At 40.0% G+C, this 24,233-nt stretch overlaps 1 protein-coding gene across 7 annotated transcripts in view; it reads left to right on the forward strand.

The window, feature by feature from the left end:
* Nucleotides 1–19,351, forward strand: part of NFIB (nuclear factor I B) — a 241,917-nt gene extending 222,566 nt beyond the window's left edge. For all 7 annotated transcript variants that reach the window (XM_047830459.1, XM_047830462.1, XM_047830461.1 and 4 more), the window contains one exon: nt 12,661–19,351. In XM_047830459.1, coding sequence (XP_047686415.1) covers nt 12,661–12,790 — 130 coding nt within the window. In that variant the 3' untranslated portion in view covers nt 12,791–19,351. The remainder of the gene's footprint in view (nt 1–12,660) is intronic.
* The last annotated feature ends 4,882 nt before the right edge of the window (nt 19,352–24,233 follow it).

The raw sequence follows: 24,233 nt of genomic DNA on the forward strand, positions 1-24,233 counted from the left end.
TTGGTTATTTGACATATAACTGCACCGGGTTCCTAGTAATGTTTTGAATCAAAAATTGACATCCCAGAAAAGGAAAAGGTGAGTGGACAATGAATCACCCTATGTATCAGAGTGGATTAATACGATGACAAAACCCAGCTTAGGAGACCATTGTTCATGTTACAGAACCCCTTCTTGTTGCAAAATTGGTGTGGTAATCAGCTTCAAGTTATAAGAAGTCAGAAAGAAATTTAGAATTCATTTTGTTAAGATTTTTTTCTTCCCCCCTCAAAGATAGTATTATTTTTTTGGTTAATTGATAATGATATATAGACTGGCTTTAATCCTTCAAAGAGCCTTAAAAAGGTAGCTTTCGGCTTGTTCCCTTTTTATCGTGATTCAGAAGGCCCATAATTGATAATGGCAGGCATCACGTTCGTACATTCAACAGGTGTTTATTGAATCTCTGTGGTACGCTGTCCCAAAGGCTGTGTGACTGATTCAGGTGCTCGCAGTTCTTAGAATCTAAGTATTATACAGTTTACAATAAATATACCCAAATAAGACAGCAATTTGCTTTGCTCTGTTGTAGTTTCTTCTTGTTTTAAATAGGCTTAAGTAGAGTCCATATTTGATAATACAGATAAGCCATGTCTGTGGCACAACACGTTCTTAATTCATTCATGGTTTATAGTTTGTACTCTGTGGTCATTTATGAAAACAATTTTTTAGAAAGGATATCGAAAAAGGAAATCAGAAACTTCTGCAATATTACTATACTTTTAAGGGGATGACAGACATCTAAACTCATCGAGGCACTGCTACAACTTTAAAATGATCTGATTAAATAGAAAATATTTGAGGAATGTAGAGCAGTTCAACCAGAGAATTAAATAATTTGCCTTTGTCATAATGGCATAAAGAAAATATCAGGTTATTTTTGCTGTGGCTGTTGATTTTTGGTTTTAACACAAGGCGATCCCTGGAGACTCTATACTAGAAAAGGACAAAGCAAAGAAGGTGTTTGGGTTTTGCTTTGTGTTTGGCCTTTGCTTTGTTTTATTTTGTTGTGATTGTTGTTTGTCGCCATTACTTTCTTGGTCCCACCACTCCTCCACAGTGGCCTCCTTTTCTGCTTTACATGAATCCTCCCCTGGAGGTGTTTCCATGTCAAAGGCAGCTCCTTTTGCACGACTGAAAATGGCAGTGAGGCGAGAGCCCAAGAGCCCTGCACGTGTAATCCAAGCTGGAAGATTTCCCCTATCCTCCTCCCTCCTTGTCCTGCCCCCAACCCCATGTATAAACATTCCCTTAGGAACCAAAGCGACTCAATCGGAAAGTTTTCACAGACTTATTAGGTTGCTACCCCGAAGGTGTTTTGTTGTTTTGACCTTAGCATTTTGTGAAGTGTGTGTGTGTGTGTGTGTGTGTGTGTGTGTGTGTGTTGCTTGCGCCTTGAAAATGTGAATTTTTCTGTCTAACCCAAAGGTCAGGTCCTGCAGTTAACCCAGAGTGAAGTTTGTTGGCGAAGGACTCATTTCTTGAGTCAGGAGGGGCTCAGCTCTTGGGAGGGTAATAGGTGAGGAGTTGCTTAAGCTGTTCCTAAGAGTACTGTCGTGTCTATGCTTTGTCCTCCGATGTGGACAAATGACACTGTTGCGTATGTGAGTTATGTGGGTATAAACAAATACAGCAGTTAACTCCCTAACTGGCTTGCTTTCTTGAGACTATAGCCAGAGCATGCCTTGTACTATCAAGTATGAAAGAGCAATGTAATTGAATGAAAAAGAAAGCTGAAGGACAATCCAAGAATAATATAAACAGAAGTTATTTTAAAACATTGGAGGGAGTGCTTTATGCAAAAGAGAAACTGGATTTATTGTTTCATTCCCTCTTCTTTCCCTTCACCCCTTTCAAGAGAAGCAAAGCCACAAGTGAGTGGCTGTATGTGTCTGATGGCTTATATAAACATAGAAGAAGCCTTCAGATGGCTAAAATAAACATGCGCGTGTTACTGAAGGATATGTTTACACAAACCATTTGCTCAGCCTCTGAAATAATGAATAAATGAAGATTTCACTGAAATAATTGGAAGGATTTTTGTGTCTCTGCTGATGCCATAATTGAATGGCACCAAAGAGACTTTTATCAGCTCTTTTCCATGTTACATGTGTTAGCAGCTCCTTTCTGTGAGTTGAATACTTCATTCTGTAGTTACTTTACACATGTTTTGGTAAGAAATTGTCGTTTATTACTGCAATTCTAGGGAGTTGCTTGATTTCCCAGGAGAAATTTGGCAGCCAGTAAAGAGTATTTGGATCTGGTTGGTCAGGAGAGGGGAGGGGGGCAAAAGGAAGGGATAGGAGCATTCACTTCATACAGAGAATCCTATTTGCATAACACTGTCCTCAACCATTTACCACTTCCCTTGCTTTGCCCATAAGATGGTCTTTGCAAAATATATGTCCTCAGTGATACAGGAAGAGAAATAATCTTCAGTATTGGGTTGCAAACCATATGTTTGCGTGTAATGTATGTGTGTGTGTATGCACGTACACGTGTGGATCACACATGTGTGCATACACACATTCATGTGCGTGTGTGTGCACACACACCTACACATGCGGCACATGTATGATGAGGAAACACAACGTGTTTCCTGGAGTTTCCTGTCCGCAGGTAGTATTAAGAGTTAACTCTTATTTCAACATTACACTTAGACCATCCCTACAAATTCACTAGGTTAGCATTTCCTGCTTTCAGTTTGTTATCTTGACACATAACTACGGCACAACAGCTGGGTTGTTCCTGGAGTTCCTGGGGGGAGCTTTATTCTCAGAGTGCTGAATTTCCTTTTCAGCTGTCAGCTCTAAAGTGTGTTCAAAATGTTCAACTTTTTACACACCATTCTGGGCCCCTAGCACCACTCTGGGACTATGATAGAAGTGCTGATCAGGTAGATGCATGGAAGGATCTTTGGTTCAAGGAGGAGGATTGCAAAAGCCAAAAATGCACATGCTCACCGTTTGGTACTGGAGCTGCTAGCTAGTGTTGTTCTTCGTATTTGAATACTCGTTTTAAAAGAATCGCTCCGTTCTCATCAAAAATTATTTGCACCTGCTATGAAATAAAAAATGTTACCGTCCTTAAACACTCCCTGGATCCAGTGTTCACACACACACACACACACACACACACACAGTATCAGTGATCTGGCTGTTGGAAAATGCATTGGGGTTCGCAGTAGTTTTGCCTAACTTTCTCCGTTTATAAAGAAAGATTTGCACAACACAACATTTCCTTTTTATCTAGGAAACTCTTCAGAACACTTCCTAAGAAATTAATTGTATTCCAGCCAGACTTGCATGCTGCCATCCCACAGGAAATGGGTCAGCAATCCATTAAGATGCCATTAGATAATCTAATTTGGAACTTAATCTCTAAATTAACCATGCTCCATACTTGAAGCATACTTGAGAGAAAGAAAAAAGTTTACGTTTGAATCGATAGGGGAGCCGAAGCGTGAAGAAGGCTGTTTGTTTTTTCTGTAGCTGTGGTCACGTCTCAAGCCGTCTGGTAACCAGGAGAAACCAGACATGATGTAATTCCAGATTGAACTTGAACTTCAGGGACTTAGGAGAGGGGAACAATGGACCATAGGAATCAATAATGTCCATTTTCCACATGATTATGTTTGGAGCTTTAAGTTAACCTTTATGGGAGAAGCAGCGGGATCTGCAGTGTGACCAAAATGAGATGATCCAGAGACAAGATGTTAGAGGAAAGAAAACAACTTTTTCCGTGATATTTTCTGAGCAGCACTGCGGATTCCAGCAGGATTAGAAAAGTTCCCGCTCTGCAGTAAACCGGTGGCCTGTTCAGAGCACTCTTTGTTCGCTTAGGTAGGACAAACTTAATCTTATGTTTCCTGTCAGATGATTTTTGGCTGCACTACGGGAGAGGGCGGAGCGTGATTCAGAAAATTCCCAAACGTAAACCTTGCCGCTTAACCCTTTGCAACGAAAGAAGGACATTTGAACACCTCCTTTATTTGAAGATGTTTTAGGGAAAGTGCCAGATTTACATATGCATTACTTCCGTCAGGAGTCAGCTCCCTCGGCAGCCAACACCCCTTTTAGGAGCTGACCTTTTGGTTTTCGTGTTTGCGTGTGCTGTTAGTAGGTATATCGTGAATTTTTTTAGTCATATTTACTTAGATAACAAAGCATATGAATGAGTAAATATACTACTAAACATACGAGAAAAGAAAAGGCAAAAGCCTGTGTAAGTCCCAGAAATCGAAGACCACAAAATTTGAAGATTTGGAAATTTGCAGAAAGTGACCGTGACTCCCTCCTTTCTTAATTTCTGTTTTACATGAAGGAAGGTCGTTGTTGTTGTTGTTGTTGTTGTTTTGTTTTTGCACGTGTGATTCTCTCTGCACATATATTAGCAGGCATAATATAAAAAATGTGTTCAGTTCCTTAATCGGTTGTGGTTTTATGGTTCAGAATTCTGATCCAAAGAAATTCTGTTATTTAGAGGTGAAATTACACAAGTTACACTGATTTTTGCTTTTACATGAAAGTCCCTTGGGAAAGAACAGGCTTTTGCTCTTGTGTAAAACTTAACATTTCTTTTTAATTTAGTATGCCTTGGGTGATTTTCTCCAGTGAAAGGCACTATTTGGGAGCATTATTTTTGCAGAGAATTTTGTCTGCTGTTGGAGACTCACATATGCTAATCAGGGGAGCAGGCGCACTGGTAACAATAGCATTGAAAGGAACCCAGGGATAGAGAGGAATACAGACCAGAGAAAGGATGGAAATCCACATGTCGGGTTCTCTGCTGTGGTAAGGTCTGTGGGAGGAGCTCAAATAACCACTGGGAGCCTGATCATGCTAGATTTTTTAATTGGCTGAAACCTCCCACAGCCACATAAAACGTTACGGATGTGTGCATGCGTGTACTGCGATTTATTTACAGTTAGCCACCTTTGTGGGACTTCTCTATCTTTCATTTTCAGTTCTAAGACATGAAAAATCTCAAACGTAATTTTTTTTAAAAAAAATCAACTTAATTCGGCCTATTTAGGGGACCTGTATTTTCCTTATGTCTGCAGTACACATTTTAAGGAAATAAGTTTTTATTATTTTTAAGGATATTAGGTTGCCTTGTTGAAGGCTCTTCTAGGATTTTGTAAAAGCTTTTTGCGAAAAGAGTCTAGTAATTATAACGACCACATTTCATATTTAGCTGCAGTAAATGTGCCCTGTTTATTTAGTCGCCCTGTGCTCTTCATTAGATAGACTATTTCACTGGCATAAGCCATTACTTTACTTAGAGAATGCTGATACCCACGCATGGCAAAGTTAGCATTCAATCCAGCGTGCTCCAATAACAAAACACATCTGAAACAATTGAATATAAATTAATGAGCTTTGATGGCCTACCATTTTGAGATGTTATTTCCAAAATCGTTGGTCCCCAAAGAGTAGCCATAAAGAAGGCTATTTACCTACTTAGTTAAGAAACAAATACGTTTCTTTTTCATTACTATGAAGTGCTATTGCTTGCAGTTAGAATAATTCCATGAGCCACCTGCAGTTTATGATATTTGGTGTTTCCCAGAGAGCCCACAAGAGTACTTTGCAGTTCAGGTAAGAGCCGGCCAGGGAGCTTTCTGATACAGATTATTACAAATAGTAATAATCATTAGAAATCATCTTGCATGCAAATAGGATCATTCGGATAGCAATAATGATCCTTAAAAACGGGGGGCATAAATCGAGGGAACCCAAGACCTGTGTAAAGCACTTTGTATATTTTACTTCTAGTTTAGCCTCATCTGAGGTGGAACTCAACAAGCAAATTAGACATCGAGCCACATCTGCACATACAGGAACAACGGCAAATATTGTATTCAGCTGAAAAGCATCTGGAATTGGATAAATCAAATACAGTGATTTGTGTTACAAATTGGACTCAAGAGCCATCCTTCCCTGGGAGTTTCAGTGTTCTAAATGATATGGACCTTAATTCATAGAATCTCTTATATAATTTAGGGATAATATAAGTTCTTGCCCAGTTGATAAAAGTAAAGTTTGTTTCCAAAAGAGGGAAATGAGGTGAAGTGTAATGGGTGAGAATGTAGACCTTAGGACCACACTGCTGGAGTTCAAATCCTGGCTTCTGTAACTTAACAGCAGCATGACTTGGGCAAGGCGCATAACTTCCGAGCTCCGGTGCCCTCATCAGTCAAATCAGAATTAAACTGGTACTTTCCTCATCAATTTATTGTGAGGATTGAAAATTCACAGAACAGTGCCTGGCAAAAAATGCACACCATGGAAGTACTGGCAACTAGTGTATTTACTAAGTACCATTTTTTGGTCCTAATACCTTAATGAGTTTATAAATACATTCTTACTATGTAATGACATATAATAATTCTTATATGTATAGGTTCTTAAATACTACCCATATATTCCTTCAACTGGTGTGACCTAGCATGTTTTCCTAAGACACCATCCATAACATTTGCATCGTGTTGAAGTGAGCAGCCAATCCAAACGCATTCCTGCACAATTCGGGATAGCACGGCTTTTCTAACTTGATGAATACTTAATTAACTGGCCCGTGATTGGTCTTTCCAGGTAGATTTTAGCCGTTGCCAGGGGAAATTGTTGTGCATTTTGGGAGAGAGATCCCAGTACAGACGTGTTAATTATTGCAGCGATGATATTAGGAATGTTTAGCTACGGAAGTAAAAATCTTTTCTTTTTGGAGATACCTAAAACAGGTGCAAAGGAATTAAAGGCAAATCCTTCTTTTAAATTGAGGTAGTTATTTTATTTACTTTCTGTGTTTTTTGCACCATTGCTCATTTTCATTTCTATCTATAAGTAATGTAGCTCCTAGGAGAGTTGAGGTATTCCTGAATATATAAAATCCTTTGTGCTTCATTCTTATATTTTTTATGCTTCTTGAAAAAGAAGCATACTCACTATCTTTGAAGGAAATATAGCAGTCTTAGGATTAAATCAGCGTGTGAACTCTGAATGGGCAATGTTATTATTCCCCTAAAAAGTATTAGGGTGCTGGATATTTTCACATTTTATAAAATGCTTGCCAAATGGGTTACCCAACTCACTATCAGATAAACACAGACTAGTAATAAGTGAAGTTTGCCATTCTGATAGCTCTTATTTCAAACCATAGTTGAAGTGAAGCCTTTGCCTTTGTTTGGTTCCTTACTCAACTTATTACTCCATATATGTTTACTTGGCACTCCATGGTTCTTGGGTGGTTACTGAGGTAAAAGCCAAGGGCCCAATTCTTTTTGGCCGAGAAGACACAGTCTTGCATAATTTTAGACAGCACAACCATCCAATGTTGATTTGCCCAGAGCATTTTTCTCTCTTTCTTTCACTGAATGGCATAGAGTCTATTTACTACTTGTACATACAAAGGCCAGCTCCTTTATCCAATTTATCCAAGGATATGAAATATATAAATAGTGTATCATTTTTAAAAGGAAGAAATGGGTATCTTCTTACCCCCATAATCCTCACCATAAGGTCACTGTAATACAACTTCAACTGGATTTGTTTTCAGAGGATATATATTGAGTTTCAGAGTTGCTTGATCACCCAGACCAAGCACATATTCTGTGCACAAGTCCGCTGCACCATTTCTTAGGTTGTGATCCAGCTGTGTGGGGCACGGGAAATTCACTGTCTCCTGAAGCAAATATTGTCTTGAGGAAACTCTGTTCAAAAGTTCCGTCTAATGTAGGGTCAATGTCTGACCTCCCAGGGCAACAGTATAATATAGTGAAATGGCCATGGGAATCAGAACTGATTCACATCCGAGGTCTAGGTGAGTAACTCAGGGCAGGTTAAACCTCAATTTTCTCATCTGTGAAATGGGACAATGGCAATTTCAAGAGTTCACTGAAGAAATGAAGTGAGATAGTGGATGTAGAATACCCAGAATGGCATCTTACTCAGAGTAGGCCCTCATCATGGTTGTCTTCTGAAAGTTTCTCCCTTTATGCTAATTCTTTCCACCTGAACTATACAGAACAAATCTACATTTCTTTCCAACTCAACTGTTGTATCTTCCCTGTCTCCCTTCAGCTGTTCCTCAGATGACATGATTTGGTGAGTTTCTTCATCAAAGAAATGTCACAGAGTTTGTTTCTCTTGAAGAGTGATGCCTAGAAGCAACACAGCGCTTCAGAAGTAGTCTGATCAGGATAAAATGGGCTATCACCTTCCATTAATGCATCTCAAGGTCTAAATAACTTGTTTCTTTGCTTCTTCCCTTTTTGAGGCAGCCACATCATGCATTTGGCGAGAATAATGTGAACATACTATCCATGACATCAGACATTTTTTAGAATTTTGATCTAACTTATATATACCTGTTTTGTGTACAATGAAATACCTCATTATATACATAGAGTAGAAGTCATTAGGGTGAATTTTCCTTTGTGTTAAGGTACAAAGTATCTTTTTTGCTTTTTTTGTGCCTGCTTTTTTACTTTTGTTCTTTTATTTTTTTAATTTAATTTTATTTTTTAATTTACATCCAGGTTAGTTAGCATAGCGCAACGATGATTTCAGGAGTAGATTCCTTAATGCCCCTTACCCATTAACCCATCCCCCCTCCCACAGCCCTCCAGTAACCCTCTGTTTATTCTCCGTATTTAAGAGTCTCTTCTGTTTTGTCCCCCTCCCTGTTTTTATATTATTTTTGCTTCCTTTCCCTTAGGTTCATCTGTTTTGTATCTTAAAGTCCTCATATGAGTGAAGTCATATGATATTTGCCTTTCTCTGACTAATTTCGCTTAGCATAATACCCTTTAGTTCCATCTACGTAGTTGCAAATGGCAAGATTTCCTTCTTTTTGATTGCCGAGTAGTACTCCGTTGTGTGTGTGTGTGTATACACACACACACACACACACACACACCACATCTTTATCCATTCATCCGTCGATGGACATTTGGTGTGCCTGGTTTTTTAAAGTACTTTATATTCTTTTCCGTTTTTAATGGTATGGCCTTTATATATTTCTAAAGATGTGTTTTCAGCTTTTAGTTACGCTTATCTTCTGTTTGCCTGAAGAAAAGGTGATTCGGCAATGGAAAATGGAATGAAAACAAAGTCTATGCGTGTTTGAAGATCTATTGGCTGAAGTAGCTTAATTTGACCTTGAATATTTTGAGGTCTTTCAATTATGTTCGCACATCTCTTAATACATAGAGGCACAGATTATTGGATTAGACATAAGATAATTCTCACTCCACTATGGATTAAAACTATTAAGCACTTTACATATAATGAGCTTATATATGGAGATACCTATGAATATGTGTGTTTATTTTATCCATACTGGTGACCATTAGCATGGATTTATACAAGAGGGAGTTAGATATGTAAACAGCACTATTGACATTTTACCTGAAAAACTATGCAATTTGAGACATTCTCTTTTTGAGCTGAAATGATCCAGATTATCTTGTTTGATTAAACGTTTTTTTACATTGTTATCATAATCTTTGAATTTGTCTTAACAGACTTTTTTCCCAATAGGACTACCAAAAAGCTCTAAGAAATGTCTGTGCCTTGTAGTTTTGAACCTCACCTATAAATTGGCAATAGGAGACTTGTAAAACTCATATATGAGGTCTGCATAGTGTTAATGTTTGAGATTTATTTTCCCCCAAAGGTTCATAAACAGTATTGACAAATATATTGCACGCTGCAATTTTGACATGGTCATAATGTAGGATGGGAGGTTTGAAAGATTGAAGTAAACATCTAAATTGAATTTGTTAGATATTCTGCAGCTAGAGTCCTGTTAGTCACTAACATCAGTTTGTTTTTATTGAGCGTTTTCCAAAGAATAATCCGTGTCTGTTTTTAGAACCTCATAAGAAAGCTCTTGCAAAATAAACCCTGAATTCTTGTCCTTCCTGCCATTAGTGAGACCCAGTTCTCTATGTAAGGAGTCACATCTATTTTCAGTCATTAAAATATACTTTGTATTTCTAAAGAATGCAATCTCTCAATCTCTAAATGACTTTCTAGAGCCCATTTAACTTGGGACTCAATTTTGCGAAGTGATCTGCTTGTTGACATTGTCTTTTACTGTCAAGGATTTTATCGATTTCAGTTAAGTCTTTTTGTTTTTCATACACGCTTCCCATGTAGGGCTCAAACTAATGGATATATGTTTTGGTAATTTATTTTATTTGCTAAGAAATAATTAGCATCAGCGATAGCCAGACTCTACAAGGATTAATAAGACAAAGTTATTTTCTTTATGGAGCTTACCTTTCAGTCAATAAGATTATCACAGATACAGGTAATTATGATATGAAGTAATAAATGCTATAATTTTACTGTGTAACAAAGTGCAGTGAAAGTACAGTTGAGGGGAAAATAGCTTTCATGATGTATCATATAACATTCTCTCCCAATCAATCTTGCAAAACACAGAAATGGAAGATGTGTGTGGGAAGAGAGAAATATGTGAAAATAATTAAGTCTCTTGGAAAAGGTTTCGATAACAAGTATTCTCATTCTTTCAAATTATGACTTTCCATCAGATCATGAGGACGTATCTTTTTAGTTTGAATTATTCCTCCTTTGAATTCTTATTTGATGATTCCCCAAGAGTTCATTTTTGTTAATACTAAACGTCTCTCATTTTAAGTTTAGAGATGCCTATTCTCTTTTTGTAGGGGGCCAAATCACAATGTATTCGTGCAAGTATGTGATGCTTACAAGCCACGCTTTTAAAAAATACATAGTTGGGTGTGATTTGGAACACTTGGGTGATTTGTGTATCCCAAAACTTTATTGATCATCTACCATGTGCTCGTATGATATCAAATGGAGAGCAGAAAGAGGAGAAGGACTTGGCTATGATAAAGCCCATCATCTAATTATAAAATCTCTTGGGCATAAAAGGTCATTGTGAAATGTTTTCTATTGAAATATCAAATCCAAAATATGCACCTCCACATGTACCAGGAGGACGCATTGTGTCTAGAGGTATCACCAGAGTGAAAGAAGTTATACGTATCAGGTTCTTTTTTTTAATCCAAGCATTTGTGTGTGTGTGTGTGCGTGCGTGACAAAATTGTTCCTTCAAGTTAATATCCCATAGAGGTTTTTGTTCCTTTGGTATTCGAATGTGAAAAAATGAGGGTTGAGAGCTACAATAGTCGTATCCATCTCACCTCATGGTTTCAAAAGTAAAGGCTATTGAATTAAGTTTAGGGGAGCCTGGGTGGCTCAGTTAGTTGTGCGTCTGACTTCAGCTCAGGTCATGATCTTGCAGTTTGTGAGCTCGAGTCCCGCGTTGGGCTCTGTGCTGACAGCTCGGAGCCTGGAGCCTGCTTCGGATTCTGTGTCTCCCTCTCTCCCTGACCCTCCCTTGCTCGCATTCTGTCTCTTTCTCTCTCAAAAATAAAGAAACATTAAAAAAATACTCAACTTAATTGAAAACCTCAAAACAAAGTCTCCAGGTCAGACCCTGACAAAACAGGGTATGCAACCGTCAGTTTGATGTTTTCTTGGTTATTTATGCAGCCGGGAATTAGCTGCCATTCATTCTGAGATGAGTGTTGAAACAAACGGTTGTCTGATTAGGTATACCCCCCAAATGTACAGTGCGTGGTGTTGTTTTGTGATAAGTAGATCTCAGGTTTTATCTTCCTCCATATGATATTCGTTTGATGAAAGATTATGTCGGTAGTAATTCGAGAGCTCTTCTTCAAGCTTCTTTAACTAGCCCGAAATCCAACATAGATGAAATGAGAGTTGGTTGGAGGGGGACAAGGACCTCATCTGCTGGCTACCCCCAGCGCCCCTCCTGCCCACCCCTTCCAGCTCTTCAGACTCAGAGCCACTTGGATGTGGTAATCTTCCTTACTGATGGCGGGGACATTGAGCGCCCAGGCCTCTGGTGCCAGCATTTCAAATGACATATTACGTCCTGGCCTCCTTAAGAAATAGATTTTTTCTTATTGTAAGGAAAAAGAAATACCTTTCATTGCAACTTTCAATGATATTCAGTCGGTAAGCAGGTAAAAAACTGAAAATTGAATTGCTTGTGAACTGAAAATAAAGCAGGATCAGAGCAAAGTTGGCAAACTCTTGGGTCACCATTGTGGATTTGCAGCTTTCTTTCTCTTTCTCTTTTTCTTTCTTTCTTTTTTTTTCATCGAAGTAGATCAGCTATTTTAGGAATATGCTCCGAGTTCAAGAATCGTGTGTTAAGCCCGACTTGAGCTTATTCTGCCTCACCATTAGTCTTACCGTGGGGTTGCACCTGGCCGGCTCAGTCGTTGGTGCGTGCGAGTCTTGATCTCGGGGTTGTGGGTTCGAGCCCCATGTTGGGTGTAGAGATTATGTAAAAAAAATAAAATAAAATCTTAAAAGAAATTAGTGTAACCTTCCATGAAAGAAATAGACCATGCAGGGAATATACCTATAATATTTACAACTTGGCACACTTATCTCATATTAAACTGTAATATGGAAAAAAGTTATAGTAGTAATTTGATGCCTGTGGAATTTATATTTCTAATATTGCTGTAGATTTTAACGTTGTGTTTTCTCTTTTTCTCTTCCCTCCCTCCTGCTCCTCTCCTGTCAACAGTCCTGGTACCTGGGCTAGCTTGGTTCCTTTCCAAGTATCAAATAGGACACCCATCCTACCGGCAAATGTCCAAAATTACGGTTTGAACATAATCGGAGAACCTTTCCTTCAAGCAGAAACGAGCAACTGAGGGAAAATGAAATACACCAGTAGTTTAAAAAATTTAAAAAAAAAAAAAGGAAAAGAGGAAGACTGGACAAAACTTAAACACAACAAACAAAAAGGGAGAAAGGAAAGAAACTGAAGAAAGAAGATAATAGACCAGCAATTACGGCACTTACAATCACTAATTCCCTTAAGGTTGAAACTGTAATGACATAAAAAAAAAAAAAAAAAGGGTCGATGATATTTCACTGATGGTAGATCACAGCCCCTGCAACGTAGCCTTTGTTACATGAAGTCCGCTGGGAAATAGATGTTCTGTCTCTATGACAATATATTTTAACTGACTTTCTAGATGCCTTAATATGTGCATGATAAGCTAGTTTTATTGGTTTAGTATTCTTGTTGTTTACGCATGGAATCACTGTTCCTGGTTGTCTCACCGACAAAGGCTAGGAGGCGACATCAGAGGTGCTGGGTGACGGAGCCATGAGCCAGCCATTTTATAAGCACTCTGATTTCTAAAAGTTAAAAAAAATATATATATAAAATCTCTGTAGCCTTTAGTTATCAGTACAGATTTATTAAATTTTGGCCCTTAACCCAGCCTTTTCCAGTGTGTAACCCAGTTTGAAACCTGAAAAAAAAAAAGAAAAAAAAAAGAAAAAAGAAAGAAAAGAAAAAAAAAGAAAAAAAGAAAAAAGGAAAAAAAAAACAGTTTGAACACAAAGGCTCTATGGAAGAAATGCCTCGATGTAGGTGAAGTGTTATCTCTGCATGCAACAGTAAAAATTAATATAATATTTTCCCCACAAAACACTTAACAGAGGCAAGTGCAATTTATAAATTTATATCTAAAGGGGAATCATGATTATAAGTCCTTCAGCCCTTGGACTCTAAATTGAGGGGATTAAAAAGAATTTAAAATAATTTTGAACGAATTTATTTTCCCCTCAGTTGTTGAGGGCATTAAAAAGGCATTAAATCAAGACAAATCATGTGCTTGAGAAAAAAAAAATTAATGAAAACACAGCACTTATGTTGGTTTAGCTGCAGCCTCCTTGGAGGTAGAATTTATTTATTTAAAATTACTGGTTGCATCAAGAACCCATAGGGTGTACGTACAAAAGGTTCTATAAAATCTTCATTATAGAGACAAAGAGGCAGGCAAATCCATGCCACAAGGGTAAAGCTTACAGTTTACAAACTGGGAACGCCAGGGTGTAGGATATAAAAACGCACTCTTGAGAAAACAAATAGAATCAGGGTGCTGAAAACTTGCATGGTGCTTTCAGACATTAGCCTTGTTCAACAAATTTCTTGTATTGACAGATCTGTAGTGTGCATGGGCAGACACATTTTGCCTCTATGTCTCTGAAAATTTTAATTAAAAATACTCTTTCCAGTAATCCTAATTTGCACGAAGATATAATGTCCACATTACGTGCCTTGCCTTGAAATCTAAAAACAAAAAAAAACAAAAAACACAAAAAAAAACAAAAAAGTGACATCACTACACTTGTTTTGCTGCATTTATTATCATTTTAAATCTTTACCATTTTTATGACAAAATATTTTGTACTCCAGACGAAGAAAAATGTGTGACATCATGGATTTTTTAGACAGTTATACCTTTATCTCACATTTATAAAGCATATCATGGCTGTGTATAGTTGCCGCTTAAAAATTGTAATCGACCAGCAATATTTTCAGTATTTTGGTGTTTTTTCTATTAACCTTTCATGTTTTTCATCTTCCAATTAATATTGGGGGGGGGAGGGGTTTCAAATTTATACGAATTATGCAATACCAAGTTTTGCCTATGTACGTAGTGCTTTTAGCTGTATTGGTTATTCTAGGTAAGTACGCAGATTGAAAAAAAAAATAATGTATGCTTTTTTTTTTGTTTGTTTGTTTGTTTTAATTGACCAAAGTGGGTACTGCTATTTTTGCAGTGTGATGAGGTCCTTTGTGTACTGAGAGATGGACAGGGGATTTTTTTTAATATACATATATATATATTCTGGGGTGGGTGGGAGGATTTTTAACACTTTACAGTGTAGCTGTGAAGCAGTACACCCCGAGACGGGCCTGGGCTGCAAAGCAACTGTTCTGTCTACTGTGACAAACTTCAACTTACACAGATTCCCCCTTCTCTAACTTCCCACCTGGGGTGCAAGCTGAACTCATTTCTGGTTTTCCTAACAACAGAAATAGTGAGAACAAGCGAACACAACAAATTCCTCCTGGAGGCAGACTTGGCTTAAAACAAACTGTCTTACCTTCTTCTTCTTCTTCTTCTTCCTTTTTTCTTTCTTTCTTTTTTTTTTTTTTTTTTGGTGGTGGTGGTGGTGGTCTTGCGTGGAAGTTCTGGATCCACAGCGGAGAGTGAGCCTGCCTCCTGTTTGGCAAAACTATCTGCCGAAACATCCACGTAGTGGAGGTTTCGCACTTTTGGGAGTTGAACACACGAGTGTATTTTCTCCTACACAACACATCGTCTCGGCCGGAGGGAGTGTTCCCGTAGTCTTTCTCCACTGCTCCTCTTCCCCATTTCTTCGTCTCACTCATGATTTACCTGTGACTCACTACTTCGAAAGGACGGCAGTGCACTTGGATCTTTTTTTTTGTTTTTTTAATACATCCAGAGGATTGAATGGAGGGTAGCTGTATTAAATGTATTTGGACTTCTAGATTAAAATCAAAGTTCAATTTTTAAGGAACAACAACAACAAAAAAACCCATAATAAATCTTGTTAAGTTGTCATTTTTACCTGCCCTTTTAAACAGGGAACCGGAGCAGAAGGGAGATGCAGAATTTTCAGAAATTAATGTTCCTGTGGATGAATTAAGCCCATTAGAGGCTGATGGGATTTTTGAAGGGATGGTGCCTCAAATATATATTTGATTTCATTTCCCCTGAGGGCGAGTGGGTGAATGGAGGCTGGTTTTACTTTTGCTCTTACACCCCTCCCCCCAACCCCCAGTCCCATTGAGGGAATCCATTACTAAAAGGAAAATCTTTCAGAATTAGTGACACATGGTGGGCCGTCTTGAGGAGCCCCCTGACCCCCTTCCCCCAGGCCATGGCCTAATAAAATAAACTGTCCATTGTTCTCACAGCATATGATTTAATAATGAATACTTTAGAACAATGCTTATGGGCCTAGAATTGTATTTGATTAGCCCATTCAGTCTGATAGCCCAAATGCTGAATAGCACAGCAGGATCCTAGCCACGCAAGTTGGCAAGTAAGTCCGATCATTTCTGCAGATACTTGCCCTGGTACAAAACGGCTTATCTCAGCCAAGCTCTTCAAGTATCTTTGACCTAGTAGGTGAACAAATCGACCTCACAGGACACGCAGTATTTCCGAAGGGCAGACTCGCTCTCTTTTTGGCCAGAGAATGAGCAGTTCTAGCTAAAGAAGTTACACACTGTGGGTATTCCTGCCTGCCTCTTGAGTACAAAGGCCTAGTTCAAGTGTTGCTTTTTTTTTTTTTTAATCCATTTTTTTTTTCTCCTTTCCTTTTGTGAAAACACTATTAAAAATACTACTATCTGTATAAAATCTCAAATCCATTTTTCGGCCTCCTCCTCATTTACCAGGAAGTATATTCTGACGAAGGGCCCCGCGTTTGCAGGTCTTGCACACCCCCCCCCCTTACCCAGAACTGCAGAGCTTCAGGACGGTGAAGGTCACCCAAGGGCATCAGTAGGGGCTGGCGTCTGCTGCACCCTCCCTCCCCCGGGGTTTGTTCCGCGGGGCGCTGTTGGGCTTTTTTGTTGTGTGGCTTTGCTGCCCCACCACAGCGCCTCTGAAGTGTTTCCTCTGGAGTGACATGAACGTTGGAGGCTTGTCTAAGGGAAAAACAGTAAATAAAAGGCAGTGAAGGAGACTGTACATAAAGACATGGCAAAAATCTTAATTATAGCAATATAGTTATGGGGTGATGTTCGGGTGGGCAGCTCCATTAAAAAAAAAAATATGTGAATGAGTCTGTGAAGCTGCAAAGTAGCAAGAAGAACGAAAGATCTTCTTAACGAACCGCCTACCTTGTAGACAGTAATTTGTACACTGTATAGTTTTGTTAAGAATTTTTTTTTTAAATTAAAATTCCCATGTTTGTAAAGCTAACTTTTTAACAATTATAATGGAACTGTATGTTGTTTCCATTTTTAAAGTAAACAAGAATATTCCTTGTGTAGAGACTGGACTTGAGTTAAAACTCTCCAGTCTCTTAAGTTATGTATTAAAAAAAAAAAAAATCTGTCCATGTTAGGAGTTATTTCGCAGATTCCTGGGCTTGAAAAGTACAGGATACTAATCCTTTAAAAAAAAAAAGTGTAAATGGAGAAAAGTTATATTTTATGAAGGTTATTTTGTTGTATTTAGTATTGGAAAAGTTGGTTTTCGGAGCATTTCAGAATGTCGGAAGCACCACTGTCTTTTTCTTAGTCTATACGGCCTTTAGCAAGAAGTTTTTGTGATTGTTACGCGATGGTATTTAAGGTTAAGTTTCACAGAGCATTCGGGATAGGCAGAAAACGAAAACAGTGCTGTGTCTCACATAAACGTGTCCTCAGGGAGCAGAATCTTGGATTTGTGACTGGTAGCTTCATAAGGACTCAACAAAAAGCGATTGCACAGAGACATCTTCAGCGGTGTGAAATCGGGACGTGTTCGTTACCTAGATGCAAAATCTACGTACTGTGTTGAAATGATGAAGGCTGCAGAAAGTGATCTCATATTCAGTGCACGGTATTCATTTTTAACGAAACAACTCTGCAATATTGCTGGCAGATAGGCCCCAAGCATGACATTCAATAGGGTTTACATGTTCCTGTCAAGGTCTTTTGTTAACATGAACCAGCTGCATGCTTCCTGGACTTTAAAAAATTGGGTTTCTATAGAAAGCAATTGTTTTTGTTTTTTCACGTGCAGGCTATTCAAGTTCAATAGTAAGAGCTCAAAATTGAATGTTTTACTCCATGCTGAAGGAGCTGGAAAGCTGCCTTCTTCATATTTTGCACTTTCTGGTAGTTCCCCTGTTTTTTCCGATTCCTTCAAAAATTGTGTGGGTGGGGTGGAGCCCTGCAGTTGGGGGGTAGCATGGACCACTGATTTTGCCCTTTGACCCTGCACAATGACCTTTGCATCAGCCAAACTCATTGCCATGACAACTCTTTGTACTGTGTCCGTGCCACAGATCTGTTGGTTACGTTGTTCATAGTAAAGGGGACAAGTTGGAGACGGTCAATTTTTACATTTTTTTTTTTTGTCGTTGCAATTTTTTTCTTCAACGGTTGTAAGTAGTTGTGTTTTTTTTTTTTTTTAAATAATAAAAGGGTTCACTAGTTAATACTCTTTAGGAATATCTGTGTGTTGCAATTCAAATGTACGTTGAGATTGTGAAGTGCTTTAGTGCCACGAGCCTACCTGCACGTTGGACTCAGCCTCTGAGGACTTCTGTCCCAGGACACAGCACCGGTAACAAAAGGTGGCCTACATTCACGAAAAGCAGCGTAAGCTAGCGGCACTAAAGCCCGTCTTGTATTACTGTATTTTTGACAGACTGGTTTCGAAAACTGCGCTACAGGGACTGATGTGGCAAATATATCTCTTTATGCAGAAGGAAGTCTTTTTTTTTTTTTTTAAAGAAGTATGGCTTATTATGCATTCTTCATGGAGGGCATTGAAGTTGCATGGACTGATAAAAGTTGATGCAAAACGAGAAAGAAACAAAAAAAAAAAAAAACCAGCAAAATGTTTACCAAAAAAACTCAAACAAATGAGCAGTGCCTGTTCAATTTCACAGTCTCTGTTGAGTTCAGTTGTAAATATGTTTCAAATGACATTTTCTTGGGAAAAAAAAAAAAGAATCTCTACAGCATTGTAGAATGTGAGGGGTAGCTCCGTCCCAGGCATAGGCTTTCTCGAAGCTGCATTAGATTATGTCTTCATCAAGCTGTTAATTTGTGCTTATATCATATAGAACTCTTAGCATCCTGGGAAAAGGTGCCCCCACCTCAATGATATTTCTCTGAGAACAACTTTTGTAGGACTGTGTGTTTCTTTAGATACATTTAGTACAACTGTAGGTGACAAGTAGTCAGTTATTGCTTGCTAGCGACACACCAGGGTTGATCCATTTTAAAACTTTTGGCATGACGTCCTCGTGGGCCATGCGTACGGAACCTTGTGTTTTCATTAAGTTTTCTCAAAAAAGGAGGCACATGCACAATCTCCGTGTTACGAACCGTTAGCGGTAGGATGTATTATATGACAGTTACTTAATTTCTGGCGTTCAGACCTCTGGGATCAGCCCCGGACTGGGCCAGAATGTTAGCGAAGGTTTTATTGTGCCCGGTTGGAGGATAATGTTCTTTGGGTACTTTTTGTGGGTTGCAAATGAACTCAGTCGCCACAAGTTTTAAACTGGTGTAAATCAAGCTTGACTTAATGTGATTGTTACTGTTATACCCAGCCTATACTGCTAGCACCTGCTCATACTGCAGTCAATTACTGGAAGCGGATATATTTCCTATGCAAAAACTGTTTAAACAATAAAATGAGCTATGCTACAGACTCTGGCCTCATGTTTTCCTTTCCTCCTCAGCCTCTTCCCGCCGCTCTCCCGACGTTAAGTGTTGGGGGTCAGTGGTGTCTCGGGAGCGGATCTCGGTCCTCCGATTGGGGGATGTCGTAGCACCGGTTGAATTTTTGTAGCATCTGGGATAGCTCATATTTCAGTTCACTACTTCCGATTGTACACCGGGCGCGTGTATATATGTGTAAACGCGCTGCGCGCTTTCGGCCCGACGGAGTCTTCCAGAGTCTCCGGACAATGGCAGTATAAATGCAAGTGTAAGTTCTAGAATGTCGGGCCCCTCTCACTGAGAAAGGCTTTTCAGCAACCAGGCAAGGGTAACGTGTGCCCGGATGACTGGACTGTGGTCCTTCCAAACGAAAACCACAGGGCCTCAAACACACACGCTCACCAGGAAAGGTAAGCCCTGGGGCCACCCTGCGGCTGTGGGTTTAGTGGTTACGGGAGCCCGGAGGAGAAGAGTCTCTTTCTCTGACACCCGAAAAGGAAGAGCACCTTAGGTTTCTAAGACGCAGGGCTACTTCTGGGGGTAGGCAGGGTGGTGTCCCTCATTCGCAGGGAAGTATGACACCCATCCGGTCACGTGGGGTCTCGAATCCAGACTGGTTGAATGCAAGGTTTCGGAATGGAGTCAGCTGGAGTTCAGTGACAGCTGAAAAGGAATGAGCCTGTATGGTTTTGTGATCCGAGCGATGTTGCACAAAGGAAGCAAAGACCATGCAAGCTTCATTGAAAATAGATAAAAATGCCGGGAATTTGACCATTCCAATCAAAGACCTGCTGGGACAGATCCAACTGTCCGATTTGTGGCCCAGGCGCCTCTCACCTCCCCAAACTGCCCTCCTACAGCAGGTCTGTCTACACTGCTGCACGTAGAGATACATGGGGATCAGTTGACTGCAATCTACTGAGAAGAAATATTCTGGAAGGCTCCCACGGGAGATGATCATTGGGTGTCTTAGAAGATTAAGACATTCCTGGGGAAAGAGTTCGAGGACACTGTGATCGACGTAACGTTTTTACCTATAGAGAGACGTTCTTCTGTCTCTATTGACGTGTTTGACTTTATTGGCATCGATCACGATTTGGAGATAAAAGAGAGATGGCAGTTACTAAGACTCCACAGCAGCACTTTAAAGTCCAGGCTCTGGGGTCAAAACGCAGGATTACAAATGCTGGAAACGGCCTGGCTTGCACCACAGCAAAGTACAGAAACTTCCTTGGCCTCAGTTCCCTCATCTGTAAAAGTAGATACCGATGAGAGTACCTGTCTCATTAGGCTGTCAAGAGGATAAGATTATTTATGTTAAAGCTCGTGCAGTGCCTGGCATTATGACTTCTTATTACTATTATTATTATTAATTATTATTATTAGGCAGTTGACACATATGTCAGGAATGAATGGATTAATTAGGTTGTTTCTTTTAGAGTGAGCACACGAGGACACGCACTGTTATTATTGGCAATTGTTTCTTGTTTGTTTTGTTGTGATTTTAAAATAATGGAAATGCTGCCGGTTGGAGATCATGGCTTCCTTTCCCATTTAGTTTTAATCCCATGGCAGCCGGCCTCTACTGGTAGATATTCCAGCAGCTTCCTTCTGAAAGACCACTCCTTGAGTGGAAACTGCAAGCCTGTACATGATCGGTTCTTGGCGTCTAAAGTTCCCTCCAGGTGATGTCAATATTTCCCTTTCTCTGGGAGGAAAGGAAAGCATCGATTTCTTAATTGTATTAATTCTCTCAGGAGCTTTATTTTATAGGAGACGCGCAAATTTGCAAGGAATAGAGGTTTTCTCAAGTAAAGTCACGAGAGCTGAAGATGTTGAGGGAAGAGGAAGCCCCAGGCGAGAGGGGGGTGTCTGAGCCCTGGGCCCTCCTCTGACAAGCTGACCGTTGCCGTCGGGGCCTCTCACGGGACACTTTATTCTTTGCTCTTAAGGTGGGGACTGGATAAGGATGTGAAATCTGGAATGGACAGGGAGAGACTGGATAAGCCTGAGATATGTAGCTTTCTAAACTTCGTACAAAGGAGCCCCACAAAGTTTTTATAGTCTGCACCCTCCCTTCATTCCTTGTCCTCCAGCTTGCCCCGGATTGTTCTTCCCGCTCAAGGTTGGCACCTCCAATGCTGCTCGCACTGTCTCTTGCCCCCAAAAGGTCCTGTCCTCCGCGTCAACCAAATACCTCCTCCGTGGCAGTCGGGACTGCTGGCTTTTGATGTGACCCGAGTGGTTCACATGAGGGCCTGAATGATAGATTGAGGGCAGAGAGGAGGTGGGGAACTTGTATTTGCCAAGAAGTTATTACACTATTATTTTTAAGACAGATGATTCCTCCAGGGGTAGATTATATGAAGAAGCCTTTGCGATGTGCAGGTTTTCACTGCAGGGGTCAAAAACACAAATGGCTACAGCCGGGGGCGTGGGGGGGGGGGGCTGCAGGCAGGGAAGGCAGTCTAACTGGGTTAAGCCAGCTGAGTTAACCAATAGGGTGGGTGGGGACTGAGGACCTGGGGAGGGACATTTGCATTCAACAACAACCGCAGGGGACTGTGCAAGTCCTACCGAAGCACCCTCACCACCTCCTACACCCCCATAGTGTGACCACTGAGGAAACCGCAGAGGAGCCTGCGCTGTCTATGGCCAAGGGCGGCATTGGAGCCAGACCCCACCAGGTCTCCTGGCGGCCCAGTGCCCTGCGGGGTAGAAGATACTTTTCTCAGAGAAGACTTAGAACGCTGAGGCAAATCCACGCGGTCCTGATTGCATGTTTCTCCCCGTTACTCTTTCTCACATTTTTACTGACGGTTCTAGAATCAACATTCTCTTTGTCGGTACCAAAAAAAAAAAAAAAAAGAAAAAGTTACACCATCCAGAGAAACCTACAAGAGGAGTGACAGCGTGGAGCTGTATCATGGTTAGAAATCCACATTCAAATACCTTTAAATAAAATCTCAGCCCAATATCCGTTTATACTGCAGTTCTCATTTGTAAAAACGCTGACACGTAAACAATCTAGTGTTTGCAACACTAAACCGAATTACCCAGAATACTTCAATATCCCCATCGCTTAACGATTGTATAGTTATTGCTTACGTCGATGGCACTGGCTGAATCAAGAAGAATTGATTTTTCTGTTCCAAAATGTGTTGATTCCGGTTCAAGGATATTCCATACAAAACTAAATGTGAACTGGAATTTTAAGACAAAAATGTTAGCATGAGTTTATCAATTTACATTGTGAAAAAGTGCGAAGACTTACTTTTGGCTTTCCCATTAACCGTGGACTTTTATTTGTGAAATACTGCTGAGGTGGTTTCATAATCTAGCAATCGGTTCCAAATTAGGGTTCAGATTAGATAATAGTAACACAGACAAAAGTATCCTGCCCTGCTTGTAAACATAAACACTCTTTTCCACTGCAGACAAGTTTTCAGAAAAACACACATATTAAAAAGTCAAGGGTTCTGGGGACCTGGGTGACTCAGTTGGTTAAGCGACCAACTTCGGCTCAGGTCATGATCTCGCGGTTTGTGAGCTCGAGCCCCGCATCGGGCTCTGTGCTGACACCTCAGAGCCTGGAGCCTGCTTCGGATTCTGTGTCTCCCTCTCTCTCTGTCCCTCCCCTGCTCATGCTCTCTCCCTGTCTTTCAATAATAAATAAACGGTAAAAAAATTTTTTTGAAAAGTCAAGGGTTCAGTCTAATTAATGTTACTTTATATCTTATTGCTAACGTAGGCGGTGGCGGGGGGGGGGTGGGATGGGAAGGAAAGGAAATAATAGTCTCCTTTGCTTCCTTCATTTGGGAGAAAGTACGAAAGTACATGTACAAACTAGAATGTAATCAACCACTTGTAACGCTCTGAAACATTTTAATGCACAAGGCATGGCCTGGGAAAAGCAAGAATCATATTAAATTAGGCAAAAGAATGAAAAAAATGCAAACATGGGGTCATAAGAAAAGATTAATGCCACACAAAAATGTTAGTATAAGGTTATCAATTTACATCGCAAACCCTACTCCATGATAGTCACAGAGTTATAGCTAGTCTTTCTAATTAGAGCAGGAGGAATACAGTAGAGACGAAAGAAATCCTTCCTAAACGTCCGTGACTTTTTCTGATGCATTTATGGGTTCTTCGCAGATAAACCATAAATGGCTCTTCAGGTTTTCAGAGCAGTTCTCGTTTCATCTGCTCTTGCTTTTTGATTAATCAGTTAAACTACATAAACTGCATGACGACATTCAACTTTTATATCCTCATACACCTTTGCATATAAGTACAGTCCTTAAGCAGAAGAGACCCAGGTGATTTTCTAAGGCTTGTGATGAAAGGTGCACCAGCAAATGTAGATGCGGAATGATCTCGCCTCCCCAAGAGCTGAAACCCATTGGGTCTGGCAGAGATCAGATGCATTTTTCTCATTGACCTTTTACCTGGGTAGCCTGAAGTCAAAACTGGGCTGTGCCCTAGCTTATGTCCTCACTTATTAAAGGTGTGAGTATGTTACCTGGCGCTAATGAGACCCACATGGGTCGCTCCAAGCTCTGTGCTTTCTGCTTCTTGTCTTCTGTTTCCGCAGCACTGTCCCCGCACGCTGCCCCTCTGGCGAGAAGTCTCAGGGCACGTTGTCCATCTGGTGTGAAGGAGGTTTGTGTGGAGAAATAAGTCGAATGAATGAATAGCACGTGTTAAAACTCCCCACCGAGCCACAGTATCAAGATTTTTCCCATGATAGTGGCAAAGCGACCTAACAGAGGATATCAAGGGCAGGAAAATTTTCAAATAAGAGGGAGAACGTTTTGTGGGCAGTACTATAAGAGTGGACAGAGCGCATTTATTGAATGATTCCTGAC

Source organism: Prionailurus viverrinus, chromosome D4, assembly GCF_022837055.1.
Source record: "Prionailurus viverrinus isolate Anna chromosome D4, UM_Priviv_1.0, whole genome shotgun sequence".
In the NCBI taxonomy this organism is placed as follows: Eukaryota; Metazoa; Chordata; class Mammalia; order Carnivora; family Felidae; genus Prionailurus; species Prionailurus viverrinus.